Source organism: Streptopelia decaocto (assembly GCF_964273445.1).
Source record: "Streptopelia decaocto genome assembly, chromosome: 20".
Lineage (NCBI taxonomy): Eukaryota > Metazoa > Chordata > Aves > Columbiformes > Columbidae > Streptopelia > Streptopelia decaocto.
In genome coordinates this window covers 3,029,494-3,051,920 of record NC_138675.1, presented here as the reverse complement: position 1 = coordinate 3,051,920, position 22,427 = coordinate 3,029,494, and the positions used below count along the sequence as shown (strand labels likewise).

Sequence of the window (22,427 nt, the reverse complement as noted above, 5' to 3'; positions counted from 1 at the left end):
GATCATGGAGTCCAACCGTTCCCCCAGCCCTGTCCCTGCCCCATGTCCTGAGAACCTCATGTCCGTCTGTCCAGCCCTCCAGGGATGGTGACTCCAGCACTGCCCTGGGCAGCCTGTTCCAATGCCCCACAGCCCTTTGGGCAAGAAATTGTTCCCAGATCCAGCCTCAACCTCCCCTGGCGCAACTTGAGGCCGTTTCCTCTGCTCCCGGCGCTTGTTCCTGGGGAGCAGAGCCCGACCCCCCTGGCTCCAAGCTCCTTTCAGGCAGTTCAGAGATCAGAAGGTCTCCCCTCAGCTCCTGTTCTCCAGCTGAACCCCCAGGTCCCTCAGCTTCCCCTCTTGTCTCCCGGCAGGAGAGCGAGGACGCGGTGAAAGCCCTGGCGAAGGAGAAGGACCTTCTGGAGCGGGAGAAGTGGGAGCTGCGGCGACAAGCCAAGGAGGCGACCGACCACGCCAGTGCCCTCCGCTCCCAGCTCGACCTGAAAGACAACCGCATGAAGGAGCTGGAGGCCGAGCTGGCCATGGTGAGCTCGGGAACGCCACCGGCACTCGGCTCAGCAGCTTGCGGGCTTGAAACACAGAATTAGTGTGGTTGGGGTTGACAGGGACCTCTGCACATCATCCAGTTCAACCCCCTGGGTCAGCAGAGCACATCACAGAGGGTCACGTCTAGGTGGGTTTGAATGTCTCAGAGAAGGAGACTCCACACCTGCTCTGGGCAGCCTGGGCCAGGCTTGAGCACCTCAAAGTACAGAAGTTTCTCCTCGTATTCAGATGGAAACTCCTGTGTTTGTCTGTCTCATCCTGTCATTGTGCACCACTGAACAGAGTCTGGTCCCTCTGACACCCACCCTGGAGATATTTATAACATAAATAAGATCCCTCTCAGCCTCTCTTCTCCAGCTGAACAGCCCCAGCTCTCTCAGTCTCTCCTCATCAGAAAGATGCTCCAGACCCCTCAGCATCTTTGTAGCTCTTCACTGGAGTAATTCCTTATCCTTCTCAAACTGGGGGGCCCAGAACTGGACACATTAAACACCCCAGCGAGTTCTGCATCCAAGTGTTTGCTGCAGTTCTTGCATTATCGCAATTCTGGCAAGAAAAAAACCCATCTGTAAAAAGGAGCTGGATATTCTCAGTGCAGCAAGCAGCACAGTTTGAGTATTTACTTGCAAAGGGGCGGGTGGGTTTGGTGCGGCGTTGCTGCTGGTTCTGCTGCTCCGTGAGATGTTCATATGTGTTTTATCCCCCCCCATCACCCCGGTGTCCTTCCCCAGGCCAAGCAGTCCCTGGCCACGCTGACCAAGGATGTCCCCAAGCGTCACTCCTTGGCCATGCCGGGCGAGACGGTGCTGAACGGCAACCAGGAGTGGGTGATGCAGGCCGACCTCCCGCTGACGGCCGCCATCCGGCAGAGCCAGCAGACCCTCTACCACTCCCACCCCCAGCACTCGGCGGACCGGCAAGGTGGGTTCTCCCTGCACCCATTCTATATATTATTAAAAAAAAAAGAAGGTGAAGCACCCCAAAAATAGGTCAGACGTTAACTCCCCTGTGCTTTCCAGCCGTCAGAGTGAGCCCCTGCCATTCCCGGCAGCCGTCCATCATCTCCGACGCCTCGGCGGCCGAGGGCGACCGGTCGTCCACGCCGAGCGACATCAACTCGCCCCGGCATCGAACACACTCGCTCTGCAACGTAAGGCACTTGGTTATTAGGGGTTTGCTTTGGTGGGGGGGTTTGCTTTGGTGCGGGCTTCTTGGCCTGCTGCGTGGTGGGGGAACAGACTCTGGCGATGCTGCGGGTCCTCGCCTGCCAAATATAATGATGTTTTGGGGCTGGAGGTTTGCTGACCTGGAGGTATCTGTTCCTGGGGTTTATCCCAGCCTTGCAGGTTTGTGGTTGTCAGGATGAGCTGCTTTTTGTTGGGATTTGGGGATTTCTGAGCTGCGTTGGGGCTGCTTCAGTTGGATGTGTCTCGTTCTGCCGCAGGGGGACAGTCCTGGACCGGTACAGAAGAACTTGCACAACCCAATTGTACAGGTAGGGCACAAAACCCCATTTAAATCCCACTCGTGAAACCCATTTCTGTGCTAGTGAGTGATCTGGGGGGCTCAGAGACACCGATTTGGGTTTAAAAAAAGAAAAGAGCAGAAGCCATCCTGAGTTCTAAGTCTGGGATGTCTCAGATTTCTGTGATTTGCCCCAAAATCCAGGTAATGCCATAGTGCTTAGAACCCATCTTGGTCTTAATTTTTGCAAGGCAGACTAGATCAGATTATTCGCCTGTATTCGACCCTGAAACGGAGGGGTATTTTTGCAAGCTATGCGCAGACCCTTGCTCTGAACATCCTTACGTACCTGGAGCTGAAATCCTGAGCTGGTTGAATTAAACCAAATGGGGGGGGGTGCTGAATGAAAAACTCAGTGTGCAACCTCATGTCCTGTCCCCCCACAGTCTCTAGAGGACCTGGAAGACCAAAAACGGAAAAAGAAGAAAGAGAAGATGGGCTTCGGCTCCATCTCCAGGGTGTTCGCCCGGGGCAAGCAGCGCAAATCCCTGGACCCCGGTCTCTTCGACGGTACGGCCCCCGACTACTACATCGAGGAGGATGCGGACTGGTGACCCCTCCGCGCCGGGCGAGCGCCGGGACGCTCATCCCAGCGCCGCCGTCGCCGATGTACATAATCCCACCCCTCCCCGCCTGTGGACGTGTTACCTGTCGTCTTGGGAGCGATGCAGCCGTGTCGTAACTTCAGTTTTTCCCCCTTTTTTTTTTGTGTGTGCCTTTTTTTTTTACCCCCCCCCACGCCGCTAACCCTTTGTTGTCACTTCAGTTTGTCCGTTTGGGTTGGGGTTTTTTGTTGGTTTTCTTGTTTTAAATTCCTCCTTCTTTTGACGAAACTTGAAACTTGAAGGACTGCTGTGTCTCTGTAAATACCCAGAAATATTGTGCACTTTGTGCTTGTGACGTCTCTTGTCCGAAAGCCGCTGTTTTCCGGAGCCCAGCCCGCGGGATGTCCCCACTTGGGGACAAAGGACCTGCCCAGCTGAGGGACCTTAGAGAGAAAACACACACACACACAGAAAAAAGAACACTTATCTCATTTGCTGTGACGTCTTCCTGGCCGAACCCCGCGGAGGCGACACGGGCTGCTCGTAACGCCCGCCGGTCTGGAAATTAAGTGTTTTAACCTTTCCTTTTGTTTTTTTCTTTCTTTAAGTTGTTTTAATTTATTTGCACAAACCCAGAGGAGCTATTCTAACTAAATTATTGCAGAAGTTTTTTGGGATTTTTATATTTTTCCACGTCGGTTGGGATGGGGAGGGGAGGAGGAAAGGGTGTGTTTGTACTGTACTGTCCTGGGAAGCTGCTGCCGGGGGGGCTGGAGCCTTGGACCCCCCACCCCGGGCTCCCTCGGCCCCAGGAGCACTTAACGCCTTGGAAAACATAGATTTAAATACATGCCGGGAAATTAAGCAGGGGGGGAAAAGCTGGTGGGGGCTTTACCTCTGCTTTTTCCCTGCATTTTTGGGGGGGCTCACCCTTTTCTTTGAGTAAAAATTGGGGGATCCGGCATGAGCCGGGAGGCGGGGAAGGGCGATATCCCGAGATATCTCCAAACGCCACGTTTGGGGTGTTATCGCCGCCGGGGAAATCGGTACGAGACCCCCACGGGGAGGTTTTTCTGGCTCCGGGGTGATTTTTAAGCACAAAAATGGCAACTTGTGCTTCCAAATCCCCTGGAAAACGCCCCAAAACCAGCCCCGGCGCGGCGGCCGCTTCCCCTCCCCACTAACACGCACCGCGCTCTGCTTATGCCAAGATAAGTACCTTATGCTTTAATGCTTACGATATAATTTTAAGCTCTTAAAAAAAAAAAAATGTATTAAGATTTATTTAATGATGCTATAATAGTGTATTATTTTTCTTCATTCCGATACGCGTGCCCCGGTTGAACAAGAAAGGGGTATTTTGTCTTAAATCGCCGAACTAAACCGCCGATGCCCTTGCGCCGTGTATTGCTGCGAACGGGATGATGCGGAGAGGCCGCGGGGTGGGCAGGACGGGGTTCACCCCGCCGCATCTTTCTCTGCAGAGAGGCATTTTTATATATGTTTTCTTGTTTGGGGGGGGTTGTTTTTTGTTCATTCATTTGGTTTGGTTTGTTTTCCTCCTTGCATTTTTATAATTTAAACTATAAACCACCGGAACAGATGCGCAATCTCCTTGTTATCGAGTAGTTTCCTTTGCATTTCAGCTTTTTTTTTTTTTTTTTTTTTTTTGTAAATTAGGAAATAATTCTAAAAATTACTAAGAGGATGATTTATTTAAGAGAGAACTTCGATAAATAGCATATGAATTATGGGTAACATTAGATTTAACTTTTCCCCAATGTGAGTGGGGGAGAATCCTTGAAGGCATGGATGCAAATATAAAATTATAAAAGATCTAAATAAAGCTTATTTTAAAGTATGGGTGAACTCCACGTGATTTAATTACTTGCCGGATGGAGATCCTGGGGTGATGCTGGTGGTGAACTGTTGTCATCACTGTCATGGGCACAAGTGAACGTCACCCCTGTCCTGGTTGTTGGGTGAATTGGGGTCTCTGGGGTGATGGGGGATGCAGGTGAGGATGCAGAAGAAGGATGCAGGATGCAGGTGAGGATGCTGATAAGGATGCAGGATGCAGGTGAGGATGCAGGAGAAGGATGCAAGATGCAGGTAAGGATGCTGATAAGGATGCAGGCAAGGTTGCAGAAGAAGGATGCAGGTAAGGATGCAGGTGGGATGCAGGAGAAAGCTGCATCCTTGGCTCTTCCCCGTGACCAGCTGCCAGTTGAGCACTTGCACCCAAACACGGCACCACCAGCACGGGCTGCGGCTATTGGTGCATCCGTATAAAATGGGAATGTAAGGATTTAAGGTAAGTAAAGGTTTGGGAACACAGGGGAAATGTCACCTCTGTCCTGGCTGCTGGGTGAATTGGGGTCCCTGGGGTGATGGGGGATGGGGGAGAAAGATGCAGGTGAGGATGGAGGAGAAGGATGCAGGATGCAGGTGTGGGATGCAGGAGAAAGCTGCATCCTTGGCTCTTCCCATGACCAGCTGCCAGCTGAGCACTCACACCCAAACACGGCACCACCGGCAGGGGCTGCGGCCATTGGTGCATCCGTATCAAATGGGAATGTAAGGATTTAAGGTAAGTAAAGGTTTGGGAACACAGGAGAAGAGCCAGGACATGCCCTCAGATCTGGAAGATGTAAAGCTGAGGGCTGAGAAAAGCAGGTGGGACAGAGAGACGAGAAGTTTTTGTGCTGTAACACTTGCTCATGGATAAATTATGGTTAATCATGGATGGATAAAATTGTTATTTTATTACTAACTTCTTATTATTAATTTACAGATGGCGTTTGGCACTTGCAGGGTTGTGCCAGCACTTCCAGCGGGTCCCCATGCTGGTTTGGGGTCGGTGACAGTTCTCGGGATGGAGCCAAGCGGAGGAGCCGCTCTCGCGAGCCGGAGCCGCTCGAGGTATCGAGCCACAATCAGGAGGGAAAAGAACTTAAAAAAAAAGAGCATTTCATACAAGGCCTGTGATGATTTTCTGTGTTTTGAACCGATGAGAGTGTAGATGAATAGACATGCCTTTTTTTTTTTAACAAAAATATCCTTCTGGGTTTGAGAGCAGCTGCAGAGCAGGTAAGAGCCTCCACAACCTGAAACAGGGAGGGTTTAACAAAAGAGAAGAGAAAGAAAGCTAGAAGCCAGCTGGCTCTGCAGCTCTGTCACCTGCAGCTGTAACACAGCATTAATGGGAATGAAACATCGCATTGAAGTGTAGCTGTTGAGAGCAGCAGAGGTGAGCCGGGCGCAGACCGTTTGCTGCACTTGGGAGTGATTTTTTGGCGATATTTGGCTTTTCCTGTCAGTCGCAGGGTGCAAAGCTTGTCCGCACTGTCCCCCCCCATCTACACTTTGTCCCCCCATCCGCACTGTGTCCCCCCACATGGCTGCTGTGTCCCAGCGTGTCCCCGCTGCAGCGCGCTGCGATGCTGCCACCGTGTGAGCGCTCCCCGAGCCGCAGCCAAACCTCCGCTTGCGACACGCAGGGGACACCGCAACCAGCCCGGTGACCGTTGTCCCCACCGTGACACCAGCTGCCATGTGGCCAAAGATCTCGTGTGCCCCGTTGAGTTCTCTTGCCCAAAGTCAACAAACTCCGGGCTGAACGCAGCTCAACAAATGCAGCACGAGGTGGTTTTAAGGAGCAGGGCGTGTTTATTTTAGGTCTGACTCGTGGTGGTTGCGCACTTTGCACCGGGAGCGTCGCTGTGCAGATGGAGTCGCAAGGACTTTAGACTGAGAAAGGAAAATAAAGGCTGCTCTGTGCTGGGGTGGTCGGGGTGTCCTGCAGAGGGGACACTGGGGGACCGCTGTGCTCCTTTACCATTGTGTCCTGGCGTTGTCTTTGGGTGCCGTTCCAGCCGAAGCCGTGTTTACACATCACACCACAGCCATGCACTAATAACCTGTAGATCAGGAGCAGATCGGGGAGGTTTCCAGGAAACTCACCCCATGGCTTCAGGCAGGTGAGCTCGCCTCCCTGGGCTTTATCCTTTGCATTAAAGAGCTGAAGCTGTGTACACTCAATAGCTGAACAAACCATCAGGATGGCTGTGGGTTTTGAGATGGGGCTGGTGGGGGACACGAATGGTGGTGCCTCCCCAAACGCTAGTGTCAAGGCTGCTGGTTTATTGCTCAGAATCGCTGAAAATTTGGAATTATCCTTGTTTATTTGTTCACCCATTTTCGGTGTTTTCCTAGAAGGTGTCTGCTACTCTTGCTGCTTTGTGTGTATGAAGCTGATGTTGGAAATTGGCTCCATCCAACCAGGACACTGATGCTGCAATCAGACCCTGTATCCAGGTAATGAGTTTTCCTTGGAGTTTTATCATCGCTGCTGAGTGGTTTCCCAGCAGTTTCCTAGTCTTGGGCACAAGCCATCGGTCGCCATCTGCTCCTAATTCTGCAAAGCTACATTAAACCTCTGCTCAGCTCTTTTAAATATCTGGACACCCCCATAACTCTCTCTTCTCTTTCCCTCAAGCCCTGGATCTCGTATTCCCAATATTCCCAACTCCTCTCTTGTCCTGGTCAAGCCTCATGGCACCACACAGGACACACAGGTCCCGAGGTAAATGAATGAAGTTCCTCAACCCCTTCCCATATGGGACAGTTCTGCCCGGCCAAGCTGCGCTTTGCAAGGCAGGACTAAGCTGGAGCATCACAGATGAGATGCAGCAGCCCCCAGGAGGAAGCTGCCAGGTTACTTATTATTCTTATAATTAATACAGCAGCTTTGCTTGTGCCGTTTTCCAGGTTGCAGACGTGCGTGTGCTTGAACCGGCAGACGGCGACCTGGCCAGTTAGACTGGTTGTACCGGAACCGCCGTCCCTCCTGGGCTGCTGCTTTTCCTCTTTTCTTCCCCATTTAGACGGCAGGTTCCCAGCCTGCAGCCCCCACAGGCGCTCTGTAAATCAGGGTGTAGAAACCAAGGTATGAGAAAGGGAGATACCAGTATAAACCAGTGCGTGTGCGCTGGGAACTGGGTTTTGAGGGAGCGCATCACCGGACAAGCTGGGATGGATTTTTATCCCAGGGGCAAAGCCGGGGCTGTGGCTGCTCCCTGGGCAGATGGTTTGCCCGGCAAATATTGTGCTGGTGTTTACACACACCCAAAACGGGGGAAAATCAAAGTTCCCCCCTCCTGAGAGGCTGCGGTGTCAGGGGAAGGGATGGCTTGGGACTGTAGGACTGGGGTGGGGTGGAGTAGAAACCTGAGCATCCTCCCCAGCCCTGGCTGTGTTACACTTCTGGTGCTAATTTAACTGTAACAAATAACTCTCTGTATTAATAGATAAGCAGTTTGGTGGCTCTGATTCTTCCAGGACAAGCCGCAGGTGTCCAGGAGCGACGTGTCACCCCAAGCAGTGTTGGAAAGGTTTGGAGGACTCTGAGGATGTGGCTGTGCTCTGCGCTGGGCTTTGCATAGATTTTAATGTACACGGTTGAGCACCTTCCTTTGAGCAGAAAAAAGCAGGGAAAACTGCCCATGAGCAATTTCTGCCGCTGAGGCCAAGGTAACACGAGTCCCTGGCATCTCCAGCCAGTACCAGAGCATCAAATGCTCCTCTGAAAGGCCCTTTTGTTGCTGCTGATGGCTCCTGGTCAGGCTCTTGTTTCCTCCTTGGTGTTCCTGTACAAGCAAAGTCTTTATCCCACATATTTGGCTGGATAATCACCCCGGAGAGGTACCAGCCCACCCCGGAGTGATTTGTAAGTGTTTGCAAGGGGAGGATTCGAGCTGCCCGTAGATAAATACCCACGCCAGGATGGCTGCTACAGCCAGAAAGGCAAATGAGCCGAAGAAATGCATGTAAATGCGTTAGCCCACGGCAAAGTGCACAGCGGAGACTGGAGCAACCATCCAGGCTCTGCCCTTCGAGGGGTGCGAGCGAAACCCCTTAATTTAGGGATGGGCAAGCAGTCTGAGTCAGCATCACAAGGGGAAAGGAGGAAGAATTCTGCTCCAAAGGGAGCAACGGAGCAAAGGGAGAGATGAAATGGCTTCAGCACGCAGCCACCTCCGGCTGGCCCGGCCCTGATGCTGCGGAAAAGGCTGTTTCTGGCCAATATTCAGCTTTGCAGAGCGGGAATGTGAGGAGCTGCTTTGTAAATGTCCTCTCTGTGCTCATGGTCTCCAGGGCCCCTTTGCAGGGTGGGTGACACGGCTCCAGCTTAAGCTGGGCTCTCCCCACGCAGGATCAGCGACAGTCACTGTATGAAGTGTATTTTCCCCCTGGTTTTTCGCAGCTAAACCGCAGAAAAAACAAATCCCAGCTCTAGCTGGAGATGGCAGGTTTATATTGATAAAGGTGCTGCAGGCAGGTCAAGAAGCAGAAGGAGAATTTGCCAGAGCAGGGTGGCCAAACCTGAAAATGCAAAGCAATTTGTGCGTAGATATTTAATAATGATATTCTTTTATAGCAGAGCTCTGGAAGTTGGCCTTTGATTAGGAGCGGGAAGGGCAGCGCTGCGTGCACCGGGAGGAGGAGCCGCGGCAGGTGAGTCAGTGGAAAATGCCATCAGGTCTGTGCAGGATTGTGCTGGGGAAGGGAGAGATAGAGGGAAACTGGGAGTTCCCACCGCATCCCGGTGCCCCCGAGGCAGGGCTGGCCCTGCCGACTCACAGGAGGGGATGTGACAACTTGTGTCGGGTTCTTGATGGTTGTTGCCTTTGCAGGGACTTGCAGGGCTTAAGGGACAGGAAAAACTGCAGCGGCTGGTCCAGCGAGTGTAGCAATGCTGCTTTTTCACGCATGGTTGGGGAAAAAAATCCACCCTGAGTGTCGTCTCCAATAGAATCGGGAGTTCTCGGTGGCGTTCAGCATTAAGGCTGGGTGTGAGAATGTAAGCCCCAATTGCTGCTGGGCTGGCAGGTGACACTGAGGTGACACCGGCCACATCATTGATTCGAGCAGGGTTTGCCAAAACCCAGCTGCATCCCCTGTGCGCACTCCCAGTTTTGTAATTATTTTATGTATATTGCACAGAAAGGTTGTTTAGTTGCATCATGGATACACAGGGAAATATGCAGATCTTCCCTGTCTCTGCAGCTCACCACCCCATGCATGGCTGCGGCTGTTAATTGCTCGTTAGTAACGCCCTGCTGAAGAAGGGGGCAGGAGCCAGCAGGTCTGTCCATGTGGTTCAGCCTGGAAACCACGGGACTGTCTGGCTACGAGGCCAAGGCACATGGCCACCAGCAGCCCCGGTGAGGGCCGTGCCCGGAACGGCTCTTCCCGGGGAGCGGGTGCTTAACTGGGGTGTTTTTCAAGGGCAGCAGCCTGATAAAAAGCACTTTCCAGGCTCTTTGTGAACATAAGCCCGGCTTTATGGGGATGTTGGCTTTGCCCTGGGGAACGGAGTGATGAGACAGAGTGGTTGTGGTTCCTCAAATAGTGCTGGGAACTGCTTGTTTGAGGAGAGGCTTTGCTTGTCTGTACGAGCCGTTTTCATAATGCAGAATGCTCGTGAGCTGGGTTATAAGCTAGAAGTAGGGTCCACTAGACATGAGGAAGAAATTGTTGGCCATGAGGGTGGTGAGAGCCTGGCCCAGGTTGGCCAGAGAGGTGGTGGATGAACCATCCCTGGAGACATCCCAGGCCAGGCTGGACGGGGCTCTGAGCAACCTGAGCTGGTGAAGATGTCCCTGCTCATGGCAGGGGGGCACTGGGGAGCTGGGAAGGTCCCTTCAACACAAACCATCCTGTGATTCTATGAGGTGTGGAAAAACATCTTTTTATATATTACGTGGTGGATGGTAGGAATTGCAGGAAGGAAGTGCTGCAGGAGCAGCCTGCGGGGTGCAGGGACCCCCCGGAATCGGGCAGGCTGGAACCCGTCCCCTTCACGCCTGGGTGCACAAATAGCATGGGAGAAGGAACAAATTTTGCTGGGTTGCTGCTGTAGCACATCCCTTTCCTGACTAAACTGTTGTTGCTGGAAGCTCAGACACTTCTGGAGAAGGGGAACCAAAATCAGCCAGTGCAGTTCCCCCCGACTTTCTGAGAACTTTTAGATAATACTGAAAGAAACTATAGATCTGGAGAAGGGGTGGTGGAGAGCGTCTCACGGTCGGGATCAGCCGGGCCAGGCTTGTGCCGTGTAAAGGGCTTCCAGGAGAGCAAATTCCTTCTTGGGGGATCGGCAAGAGCCCAGAGCACCGCGGGGAGAGATGAGCAGCTGGAAGCCCTTGCAAAGGGCGAGGAGAAGAGGGGGGTGGGTTGCCCGCACCCCGGGTTTCGGTGTCTTCCTGCCCCTCTCCGCTCCCCCGGTTCGCAGCGGCGGTTCCCGCTGGGGGCCGGACCGGGAGCGCTGCCCGGGGCCGCCCCATGGCCGGGGCCGGGCCCTGCAAGCGCCGCCCCGGGAGGGCCGGGCAGGGCGGACCGGGCTGGGAACGACCCGCAGCCGCCGCCGGGAGGTACGTGGGCTCGGGCGGGGGGGACCCCCTACCCCGGGAAGGGATCGAGGAGCGCCGGCGGGGGGGAACAGGGGCGGGGACGGGACCGGGTCGGAGCCGCGGCTGGGGCGGGCTGAGCTCCGTCCCGGGGATGGACTGAGTGGGTTTAAACTCAGGGCAAGGTGCAGGGTCGGGTCAGGCTGAATCCCGGGTTAGGACCAGGTCAGGCTCAGTCCCGGGCTGGACTCAGACCCATGCGGGGGGACAGGACTCGGTTGGGTTTTACCCCAGCACCGGGGAACCTTGTTGGGGCTGGGACCTTCCTGGTGTGGGGCCGAGTCACCATCCCTGGAGGGGCTGAACAGTGTAGGTGGGGCTCTTGGGAACATGGTTTAGTGCCAGGGTTAGGCTGTGGTTGGACTCGATAATTTTAAAGGTCTTTTCTAACCAAAATGATTCTGATTCCATAGAATCTCTGAGTGTGGCCCATGGGGCTGGGGAAGGTGGAACCAGCAACAGCAGCCTTGGGAGGAGGGGGGGGCATGAGACAGACCCCACGCCAAACCCACCCGTGTCTTTGCGGCCGGTTCCCACGGGTGACAGCGTGGCCAGGGAGTCACGTCCCACGAGCCCATTGCTCGAAGACGTCAGTCCCAGGAGGGTGCAAGGGACGGCGTGTGCACGAGTCTGTTTGGAAAGCAAACAAAGAGAAGGAAACCTGTGCAGAGCAGGTCCGTGCCGGGCGGTTTATGAACCGAACACCGGTCAGTGGGTTTTCAGTTCTTCCTATCGTGCCGTTTCTGCCAATTAAAGAGTGGCTTGGAGCTTCAAAGGGCTCCAGCAAATCTGCAGATGTCATCTGAGAGTTGGTTTAGAATGAAAAGAAGCGGGTGGGCAGCTCCATGGGTGTTTGGCAGCAGACGTGGTTAGTCACCCTCAGCGTGCACCGGGTCGGCACACACCCTCCTGCACCGTGTTTGGGGTACGGCTTGTGATAGTCACAATTAAGTCAGGAAGCTTCTATTTCTGCCTGCCGTGATGGTTAATTCCTTCATTGCCTTGATGGGCTAGGGAAGAACTGCTGTATCCTTGGGTTTGGAAGGCAAGGCCAGGTCCAGATCATCTTCAGGTGGGTGTTTTGTGTGGGGGAAGGAGCCTGCCAGCCTCGCTCCACCTGTGCTGAGCCTCTTTCACAGTCCTGTGACTCTTAATTGCTGGGGATGGTTTTGATGACTTTATTGCTGGCAGCTTTGCCTAGGTTGTTTTTCTCCTCTAAGCCAGCTCTGTGTGTTTGTGTATCAGGTACAATCCCAGGGTGAGTTTTCCCCATATTGACTTAAAAACGGGTTGTTTCAGGAGTGACAGTGCACCCAGCGCCAGTATGATGGGAGCATATCACAGTATCACAGTATTGTATGGAGGTACTGAGCTGCTGCGGAGGCTGCACATGGGATAACCCCATATTGAGGGTCTCCCATGCGATGCTGAAGCTCCCCGGGTTTTGGGGGAGCAGCACCTGCTGCCAGCAGCATGTCCCAAAGCACTTGTCTGCAAAGACATTGGCATTTGCTTTTTGGAGGTGATGCGGTGGGGGTGTCGCTAAGCCCGGCATCGCCAGGTTTGTGGGAAGCGTGGCTGTGTGAGCAGGAATCAGCAGTTCTGCGAGCGCATCCCGTGTGAGACGGGCTGCCCTTGGCTTTGCGTGGTGAGGGGTGAAGCTGCACCAGGTGTGGTCCCAGCTTTTGGCTGCTGGGGGGATTCCAGGCTGCTTAAAGCTCCTCTGGTGCGGATCTTGGTGGGATGCAGCAGCATCGCATCCCTCTAGGATGTAGCCGAGCGTCCCGCAGCCATCCGAGGCCCTGGACATCGCGGTGTGATGGCAGAAAGGGAAATATCCCAGGTGGCGCCGAGGAACGCGTGGGTGTGGGGCTGGTGAAACCCAGCCCTCAACCGAAATGACTCGGAAGTATGCGAGAGATGCCTTTGATTTTATCTGTGGGTAATGACACGGGTGGGGAAATCCTGGGGCAGGGAAGTGCCTGGGGAAGGAGGGACGTTTGGGCCTCGGTGCCCTGCAGGGAGCTGAGCCGCGGTGACCTCGGCGCTGCCATAAAGCGCTGCCCACAGCCACGCTCCCGCGGAGATCCTGCGAGGCCAGTCTGTCTGTCCGTCCGTCCATCCTCCTCACCAGAGCCTGGCAGGAAGAATCCATCCAGCAGCCCAGGTACGTGTTTGCCTCCCGAATGCATTTCTTGTTCCCAGTGTGTTTCTTAGGCAGAAAGTGGTGTTGGGGCTCTGCCAAAGCAGCTGAAGAATCTGGAGAGGTAGTGTGTAGCGACATAATCCGCCGGAAAACCTCCATCCCTATCAAAATACCTGTCCCCGACAGGCTAAACACTGCTGCTTTGTGCCCAGACAGATCCATCCTTCTCCCCTCTATCTCCCATCTCCCTTTCTGCCCTGTTGGCTCCTCTCTGCCGTCTTCAGTGGGTTTTATTGGTGGCTTTTCCTCGTTTGGGAAGCGTGTGGAGAGGTGATGCTGCGTTGGGGCGCAGCGCGATGAAGGATAACGCTGAAAATCCAGGCTGAGGATGAGGAAGGCGGCACTGGCGAGGCCGAAGGCAGCGGGGCATCCCGGGTTTGCAGCCTGGGGGCTTCTCCGGTGTGAACAGGAGCTGCTCGAGCACTCTGGGAGGGCTGGGAAGCGCTTTGAGGCGGCGGGAATGCCGGATTTGGCTTCGAAAGACGTCGGAAGGGCAGGCAGATAATGTCTAATGTCTACAAATGCTGAAAGGCTCCGGAGGGGAGTTGTTATCTGGCACGGAGACGGGCAAGGTCAGAGACAGAAAACCCTGGGAATGCTGCTGGGGGGAATGGTGTTATCACAGGCAGGAAACAGCAAATCAGGACAATTAAAAAAAGAAATCAATGACAAAGGTGCAAAGCGGCGTCCAAAGGAAAGCAGGAAGGAGACAAAGGCACAATGCTGGGATTTTCCCAGGCAGTTCAACTGCCTTTTCTAGCCCTAAGAGATGCCCCAAATCCCCAGCCTCTGGTTTAGCAGAGCTTGGCCCGGAGGTGTTAGGCTGGTACTAACTATGTGTGCAAGCAGGGCACGGGAAAATCCAGGGGACACTGGTCACAAAGTGGGCTGGGACACGGCAAGGGTGACACCAGCCTCCTCGTGCCACCACGGTCTTGGCGGCTGCGGCAGCGTTGTCCCCAGGAATAAACAGCAGCATCCTTAAACATACTTAAAGCGACTTTTATAGATATTTAAAAGGTCTCTTGGTCCATTACTGGTTTGCAGCAAGCTCTGCTCTGACAGCTGTAATGAAATTATGGGGAGAAAAAGAGTCTGCAAGTCAGCTTCTCAGACCTCGGTGGCAAAATTCAAGCTAATTAATGGCTGTGTAGTGATAATTAAAGCTCAGGGGGTCCAGTTCCTGTGGCTTGTGTGATCTGTGCCAGTTCTTAAACTGGTGGCGACTTGTTCGCCCGCCCGTGTCCAGCGTTAGGAAGGATGGAGATGCTGGTGGTGGCCGATGCCTTAGCTGGGGAAGGACCGTTGTGCGAATAGGGGTGTTTTGCGAAAGCCGTCGCTGTTATTCTGCAGCCGTCAGCGTGGCTGCGGTGGCTGCGGTGACCGGCCGGGCAGATTGCAGCATCCTGAGCCCGGGAGGGGGCCGGGCAGCGTTTGCTTTCCCGTGACGCCCTTGTTTTGCAGGAAACCGGAGCACCGGGGGGGCTCTGGGCGCCGGGGTGGGCTGGTGCCAAAGCAGGGGGAGCTCCTTGTGCAAAGCTTCCAGAAAGAGCTGTTTGCGAGAATGCGATTGAGGAGGGGTTGTTGAAATAAAACAAAAAGATGGTGAAATAACCCTGTAGGGAACGCCGAGAGCGATGGATGTGGGCGCATTCCTGTGTGCTCGTGGCAGGAAGCATCAAAGCAACAAAATGTGGAAAAGCCCTGAGAGCGTGTCCCGCCGGATCGCTGCGTTCCCTGGTGAGATGCTCTAAAATGGGCTGAGAATGAGTCCAAACGAACAGGAATTGGCCAAATGGGCAGCAGCGCTGCTCTTCCCAGCATCCCTGCATCCCCTGGGATGCATCCGGCCAGAAACATCCCTGCTGCTGGGGCAGGTGGAACACGGGCAGCGAGAAGGGCCAAAAACAGGAGGAAACATTACCTGAAATATTACCTGTTGAGCAGAGGAAATATTACCTGCTGGTTTTCTGACTCGACGTGGGGTTTTGTGTTGCTGGTGGGTTGAGTCCTCGTGTGACAAGGGCTCCGTGCGAGGTTACAGCCACTGCGGGAACGAGCTTGTGAGGATGCACTGCAGTCCCCAATTAGGGACACAGTTAATGAGAAGCTGTCTGTGCATAAGGGTGAAGGTGGAGGTGGCTGCCTTGCCTGCTGGCGCTGCTGATGTGGGGCTTGGCGCTGGGCAGAGAGGTGAAGCCCATCATTACCCCATCTCCGACCAACTTGGGGTGCACCAACTTTGAGCCAAACCCCCTGGGATTTCCAGCTCCACCTTCAGAAGGTTCAAACGCTTTGCAGAACCGCCACCAGCCCTGGGAGCAGCTTGAGAAGAGGGGGAGTTGTGGCTCAAACTAATGTGCTGTGGGCTCCATGCTCTTGGGATGTTTGCAGAATATTTTTTGTTTCCCGCCGGAAAAATGTCCAGAAAATTAGCCTGGTGGTGTATGACCGGTGCTGGAGTGGCACGCTGGTTTGTAGCGGCGCGTTCCAAGGGGATGTGACATGCGGTGAGCTGTACATCGTGCTCCGACTCCTCCTGGGAAGCGAGGAAGCCCGTGAGCTCATCCCATGCCCTGTGCCCACGTCGGCGTTTGACCCATTCCCCGAAACGCAGACTCATCTCTCGTGACCCCGTGACAAAGGTGTTGCTGCCGGAGCATGAGCGGGAGGTGATGTCACCAGAGGGGGAAGATCCAAAGGTTGCGGAGGGCAGAGGAGCGCGGGGGCGGCCGTGGGTGTCGTGTTGTGTTTCCTTGTGAGTCACCCCGGCGGGGCTGGCGTTTCACCGGGATGTGGAACACGATCCAGGGCTGATACCCTCAGGGGGATCTGTGTCCCCATGGCGGGACCGCTGTGACAGAGGGCTGGTGTCTCCCGCAGAGAGGAAGATGCTATCTGCTGCCGTCCTGCCTGGGTACCCGTGCCAAAAGCCTTTGGGGTGCGTCTGGGTGTGCTGGCTTGCCGTGCTGGAGAACGGGCTTATCTGTCAGAATTAACAGTCGGAAATGTCCCGAGAGAAGTCGCAAAGTGTCCCTCGGCGCTGGCAGCCTGCGGGGAGCTGGGGAGAGCTGCGGGGAGCGTTGTTCGAGCGTGGAGTGGGTGCAAAGCCCTGGGTTTGCTGCGTTGGTGGAGTTTAATGATTCGGAGATCCGGGTGTGAATCATTGCCAGGGCAGCGCTGGGCTGTGGGTGTGCGTGGGATGGGGACGAGGGGGGTCTGGCTGCAGGGAGACCCCGTGCTGAGGGTGGAGGCACCAGCTATGCTGTGATATTTGGGGTGACTTGGTGGTTGTTTCTGGGCTTCTCTGAACCCTCAGTTTGCAGCACCCTTTGGCCGTGTCCATCTCAGGGATGCTGGACCCGGGACAGTGGCTCCTTTCTCTGGGCACTGACGTCAGGACACAGGGGTTATTGCTAAAGCAGTGATAGGAGCATGCTCTGGAAAGCCGAAAGAAGAGCTAATTCAATGGAGAGACAGACTTGGATGTCAGGTCTCCTGCTTTAATCTGATTTGCCTGGGCTGCGGGGCAGTGCAATGAGGGATCTGCCTGAAACGTGCAGGCACAGAGATGGTGAAGAGGCTGAAATCCAGGGGTGAGGTACCAAGGGAAGCCAGAAGGATCAGGAATAGATCAGGGAGGGTTAGACACATCAGGTAAATGTTACCGGCCCTGCGTGTTTTCTGTGCCAACCTTGCGTACAGCACGATGTCCCCACCCCAAACCCATCGCAGCAGTTTGCAAGTGAAATCTCAGGAGGCCGATGTCCATTTGTGAAACTCCCTTGGCAAATAACGCGGGGATGGGAGCTCATTTGGATAAACAGATAAGGAAAAATCCCAACAGCAGCCAGGTCTGGAAGACCCAACATGAGAAGCAGGGCTGCATATAAACAGGGCCTCGGTGGTCCTTGCCACGAGCATCATCGGCACAGCGGGATGCAGCAGCGGGTGGATGAAGGGGGAGGATGTGCGATGCATGGGGAGCAGTGACTTGTTTCTGCCTGCACCTCATATTCGCTCCATAATCCCTGATGTGTTGCAGGAGCAAAGACTTTGCCCTGCCCGTGTCCTTGCAAACACCGACAAGCCCAACACGGGGCCGGGGCTGTGTGTGAGGGGGCTGGGACATCCCCGGGTGACCCTCCGAAGCGGTGAGTGGGCTGCGATGGGGAGTTTGCTCTGCAGCTTTCTCCTCCCCGGGCTTGCGTGCGTGTCTCTTCCTGCAAGCTGGTCTGTTTTCTGGGAATGCTGGTTTATTCTGCCCCTTGACCCTGCAAGCTGGGCTTGAGCACAAGCTAAACAAGCAAATGTAAAGCTTGAGGCCATCAAGCTGGACAGACACTGAAGGGTGAGGACGTGTGTGGTGACAGCATATCCAAGGGTGAATTCTAACACAAACAAGCATCTAGAATCCAGGTTTGGGGAGACAAGGAGAAAAACCTGGCATGTTTGTGCAGCTGCATGTTGGTTTTGGCATGTGCATAAAGCTCTTAGGCTGCTTGGGTGGAGATGGGGGAGCTTTGCTGCAGAGATCCCCGTTACTCACCCGTGGTTTGCAGGAAGGGGTTGCACTCGCAGCTGCATCTCCCAAGCCGGGGTCAGGGAGGTGAGCAGCCCGGAGATGTGTTTCCATGTGTTTATTTTTGGCAAGAGAGCGCATCTGGTCCTGGCGACTCAGAAGAGGCAGAATTGAGCTCAGAAAAGTTGGCTGGGAGAGCAGTGGTTTTGCTTTCTGTTCCCCGGGCAGGGAGGCATTGCAGGGCAGGCAGCCAGCGCCCAGGCAGCCCCGCTCCGGCCCCAACAGGGAAGTGCAGAACTTGTGCAGCCGGAGGGTTATTTCTGGGTGGTTTCAGGTCAGTTTGCGTTGCCAATGGCTGTTTGTCTAAAGGCAGCCAAGCTCTATAAAGCACGGAGCATTTTTCCAAGCAGGGAGATTTATTTTGGTGGGGTTTCTTTGGTGCTGTGAAGAGGTCAGTTATCGTCCTCCTAAGGACGGTTAATTTAAGTCCTTAGCAAATGTCAATAATTCAGTTCTTTCCTAAGGTTGGTGGGTATTGAAGCAGAGAAAGTAGCAAAGGGGTGTGATGAGAACAGCCAGGAAGGATCGTAGAATCCTATAATCATTTTGGTTGGAAAAGACCCTCAAGCTCATCGAGTCCAACCATTCCCCACCCCTGTCCCTGCCCCATGTCCTGAGAACCTCATGTCTGTCTGTCCAGCCCTCCAGGGATGGTGACTCCAGCACTGCCCTGGGCAGCCTGTTCCAATGCCCCACAGCCCTTTGGGCAAGAAATTGTTCCCCAGATCCAATCCTGCTGCTGATGGTTGTGTTGTGTCTCGACGTACTCTCCACAGACACGCTGGAATTAGATTTCCAGCATTAGTGGAATAAAACGACGTTGTCATGGTGGTTGAAACGGCCGCTGCGTAGCCTTTGCATCCCGCCACGTGCTAATTATTGCAATAATCATCTCTCCCCAGAGCTCGCCGCCTACCAGGGGAGGGGACCGCACGCATGCCAGTGGTCCTGCATCCCCCCGAAACCCAGCCAGGCGATAAGGTGGGGACAGCACGGCCGGCCAGCCCGTGGCGGCAGCGATGGCCCAGTCCCGCACCAACGGCTCGCACTACGCCCTGACGGCCATCGGGCTGGGGATGCTCGTCCTCGGCATCATCATGGCCGTCTGGAACCTCGTCCCCGGCTTCGGCCCCGCCGACAAACCCGCCACCCACGCCGGGAACAGCAGCAAGCCCGACCGCGGCACCGGGGGCATTTTGAAGAGTAAGACCTTCTCGGTGGCGTACGTGTTGGTGGGAGCCGGGGTGCTGCTGCTGCTGCTCTCCATCTGCTTGAATATCCGTGACAGGAAGAGGCAAAGCGAAGACATCGTTCACGTGCAGCACCAAGCGCCTGCAGAGCCCTCGCACCAGGAGGACAGGTGAGCCCGAATCACAGGGCCATTTTGGTTGGAAAAGACTCTCAAGATCAACCAGTCCAACTGTTCCCCACCCCTGTCCCTGCCCCATGTCCTAGAACCTCATGTCCGTCTGTCCAACCCTCCAGGGATGGTGACTCCAGCACTGCCCTGGGCAGCCTGTTCCAATGCCCGACAGCCCGTTCTGTGAATATTTTTTTCATTTTGGGGCAAAAATGGGGCGAAATCAAGTGTAGGAATGAAGCCAAGAGCTGTTATCCTTCCTCAAGAAGGTCAGGAGCAAGGAGAGCAAGGCCGATAGCAGCGTGTGCTAAAACAAAGGCACGCACGGCTCGTGGCTCAGGGCACAAATACATGATGGCGATTGGGTAGGAACAACTCCAGCTGTATTTATGGTGCCGTAGGTGACAGGGAGCGTTGTTTGTGTGTAAGCCGGGGTCTGGATGGAGCCGTGGCCGCTCCTGGCGTTGCCGGCACACGGTGGTTAATGGTTAATGAAGATCGAGGTGGCTGGTGCGAGCAGGGAGAGCAGCAGGAGGTGGAGGGTGTCCTGTCTCATGGGCGCAGGTTTTCCCCATGAAATTGTGATGATAACTTCATAATGCAAAGGGAACACCGAGCATACCCGCGCGTAAATGGTGATGTATTGCAGAGCTGAATCTCTTTGCAGAAAAACTCAAGGTATTAATACATACACCACCAAAAAGACATCCAGATGGCAAAGACAGAGGGGTGATGTCCCTGTCAAATGTCTTTTGGTTGATTGTCAAGAGGGGAGGGGGGAAATCAGTATTCTGCTGGGGAAAGAAGTCACTGCTGTGCAATAGAAAAATGGATTTTGCGCGCAAAGAAAGTGGACGTAGGTCACAAGGCCATAAAAACGTGTGTGAATATAGGTGGGGTTGTGATCTGTTCTGTCAAACAAAAAGGAAGTGCTATAGAATGTAGAGGGGTAAATACAGGGTGTTTCAAAAAGATGGACCCGATTTCAAAGCAGCGTGTTCCACAACAGCAGCATATAACAACCACACGAAACTTTACAAAGGGTTTAATGAGCTTCAAGTTTTAGGAACCTTTATCTAAGTGCTCTGTGTTCCCTTCCCCTGCTGTATGGACCCAACGCCTCTCGAAGTGTTTCCTCCCACCGTGGTCACCGCTGCTGTGATTCTTTTGAGGCTGATTCAAATGGGGTCCAACTTTTTGAAACACCCTGTAATTTGCTAAAGTTTTGGGTGGATCTTTTTATCAGTTCACTCCATCCCCAACCCACGATGAAGCTGAAATGATGCGCTCCTGAAAGCCTGAATTTTAGTTTTTTAAAATGTTATTAATTTTTTTTCCTCTAGTCAAGAAGAGGATGAAGACACATCTTCCCAGTACTACGTCCCCAGCTACGAGGAGGTGATGAACTCGGGCTACTCCGAGCCCAGAGACTCGGACAGGGGCCCCCGGCTCAGCGTCTCCCTCCCCTCCTACGAGTCACTGACGGGGCTGGACGAGAGCACCCAGACACCGGGCCCCGCCGGCACGGAGCCCGGCACGGAACGGCACCCCAGCCGCCACAACTCGCGCCTGAGCAAGCGCCTGAAGCCGCTCAAGGTCCGGAGGATCAAGTCAGAGAAGCTGCACCTGAAGGACATCAGGTTAAACCTGGCCGAAGGGAACAACAGCGTCCCCGTCACGATAGAGCCGCTCACCCCTCCGCCCAAGTATGAGGAGATCCAGGAGAAAGCGCCAGAGAGCCGGCAAATGACTTAAAAGAAGAGGAATATGCGTTGCTGCTGGGGTTTTTATTGGTTTGTTATTTTAAAGCGCGCTAAGAGGGGCTCGGTCTGTGGGCGCAGGAGCGGTCGGGGCTGCCTGGACGCCGCGATGTGGAGGACGCGATGGCCGCGTCGCGCTGCGGCGTGGGGACAGGATGGGCTTTTCCCAGGATGGAACACGGGCAGATAAACCTGAATGCCAATAGGTCTGCTGCTGTGAAGTAAATGAGGGCTGGAAGTACCGAAAATGTAATTTGCGGTGATTTACATAAGGACCACCCGATGTGTTTTCTCACCTCCTCTCCCCCTTGCGCCAGCAAGACTTTTCCGAGCCGACAAACGGATACCAAACAAGGATTTTGCAAGTGGAAAAGGGGCAGCACTCCTTTTTTTTTGGTGCCTTTTCTTTCTGAGTATGGGAAATGGCATTTGCAGAGTAGCTGTGCAGCTTGCCCCGCTCCCGCCCGGGGCTGGGATGGCCCAGGGCCAGCCCCAACTCCTGCCAAGGTCTTTGCTGTGGGAATTGGGATGGAACAAGCCCCGTGTTCCCCAGGGAGAGTTTGGATTCCTTGCCTCGGTTGCTTTCCCTGTTGCGTTTTGTGCTTCCCAGGGGATGGTCTGAGGCGAGTGGAGAAATCCGGGGGTCGGGGGCTGAGTGCACTGAAATGGCTGAGGATGCTGCGCGAGCAGACCTGTTCCGAATAAATATTTTGTACATTGTGTGTGTGTGTGTGTGCGCTCATGTGTGGTTGACCCTTCCCAAGGTTTGAAATCCATCGGCTGGTTTGGGGTGGATGCTGCTCCATGGACATCCCAACAAATCCCCAAATTCTGGGCTTCCAGCAAAGCTTTTAATGACAAAAACAACATGATGTGCAGCCACAGGCTCCCTTCAATGGTCTGAATTTTGATGGTGTGGGTAGAGAGCAGAATCTCTCCTGAATTTGCAGCAGATGTTGATGTTTCCTGGCCAATCTGCCCTCTGGGCTGCTGGGACAGATGTGGTTGTGTTGGTTCAATGCTGATATTGATGTAGATTTGTCCCTTCAACAGAGGTTGACTTGGTTGGTAAAAGGTGTGTAAGAGGAGCACAAACGGGCAAAATGAAAACCAAGAAGAGATGCTGGTCCAAGTCTGTATCACAGTTTCTCTTGGTTAGTTATTATTTGATATTGCATCTCTTGATTTTTGTGGTCGTATTAGATGAATTTCACTGTGCCGTGTCGCAGTGGGCAGCACAAACGCAAAATAATGTCATTGAATAAAGCACTCCCTGATTGAAGGGAAGGAAGAAGTACTAGAAGAATATGGCCCAGATGGAGGGATTTGGGGCAGGGGGTGCGGGGATGGAATGAGAGAAGCTCAAGTGTCACCAACATTGGAGTGGCCAAAACAGAGGCTGCTGGGTTGGGTATTGGTGGCGGGTGTGTTAT

General features: G+C 54.2%; 2 protein-coding genes across 5 annotated transcripts in view; both read left to right on the top strand.

The window, feature by feature from the left end:
• Window positions 1–2,769, top strand: part of KAZN (kazrin, periplakin interacting protein) — a 77,924-nt gene extending 75,155 nt beyond the window's left edge. For both annotated transcript variants that reach the window (XM_082069590.1, XM_082069591.1), the window contains exons 4-8: window positions 354–524; window positions 1,278–1,467; window positions 1,566–1,696; window positions 1,991–2,041; window positions 2,457–2,769. In XM_082069590.1, coding sequence (XP_081925716.1) covers window positions 354–524; window positions 1,278–1,467; window positions 1,566–1,696; window positions 1,991–2,041; window positions 2,457–2,624 — 711 coding nt within the window. In that variant the 3' untranslated portion in view covers window positions 2,625–2,769. The remainder of the gene's footprint in view (window positions 1–353; window positions 525–1,277; window positions 1,468–1,565; window positions 1,697–1,990; window positions 2,042–2,456) is intronic.
• Window positions 2,770–10,993: 8,224 nt separating this feature from the next.
• TMEM51 (transmembrane protein 51) lies at window positions 10,994–21,887 on the top strand. Of its 3 annotated transcripts, none has more exons than XM_082069814.1 (3): window positions 10,994–11,050; window positions 18,777–19,234; window positions 20,578–21,887. In XM_082069814.1, the coding sequence occupies exons 2-3, from the start codon at window positions 18,894–18,896 to the stop codon at window positions 20,987–20,989; spliced, it is 753 nt and encodes a 250-aa protein (XP_081925940.1). In that variant the 5' UTR covers window positions 10,994–11,050; window positions 18,777–18,893; the 3' UTR covers window positions 20,990–21,887. The 3 variants fall into 3 exon arrangements, with proteins under 3 accessions (XP_081925940.1, XP_081925941.1, XP_081925942.1); XM_082069815.1 differs by lacking the exon at window positions 10,994–11,050 and adding an exon at window positions 13,046–13,253; XM_082069816.1 differs by lacking the exon at window positions 10,994–11,050 and adding an exon at window positions 14,837–15,032.
• Window positions 21,888–22,427: the final 540 nt, after the last annotated feature.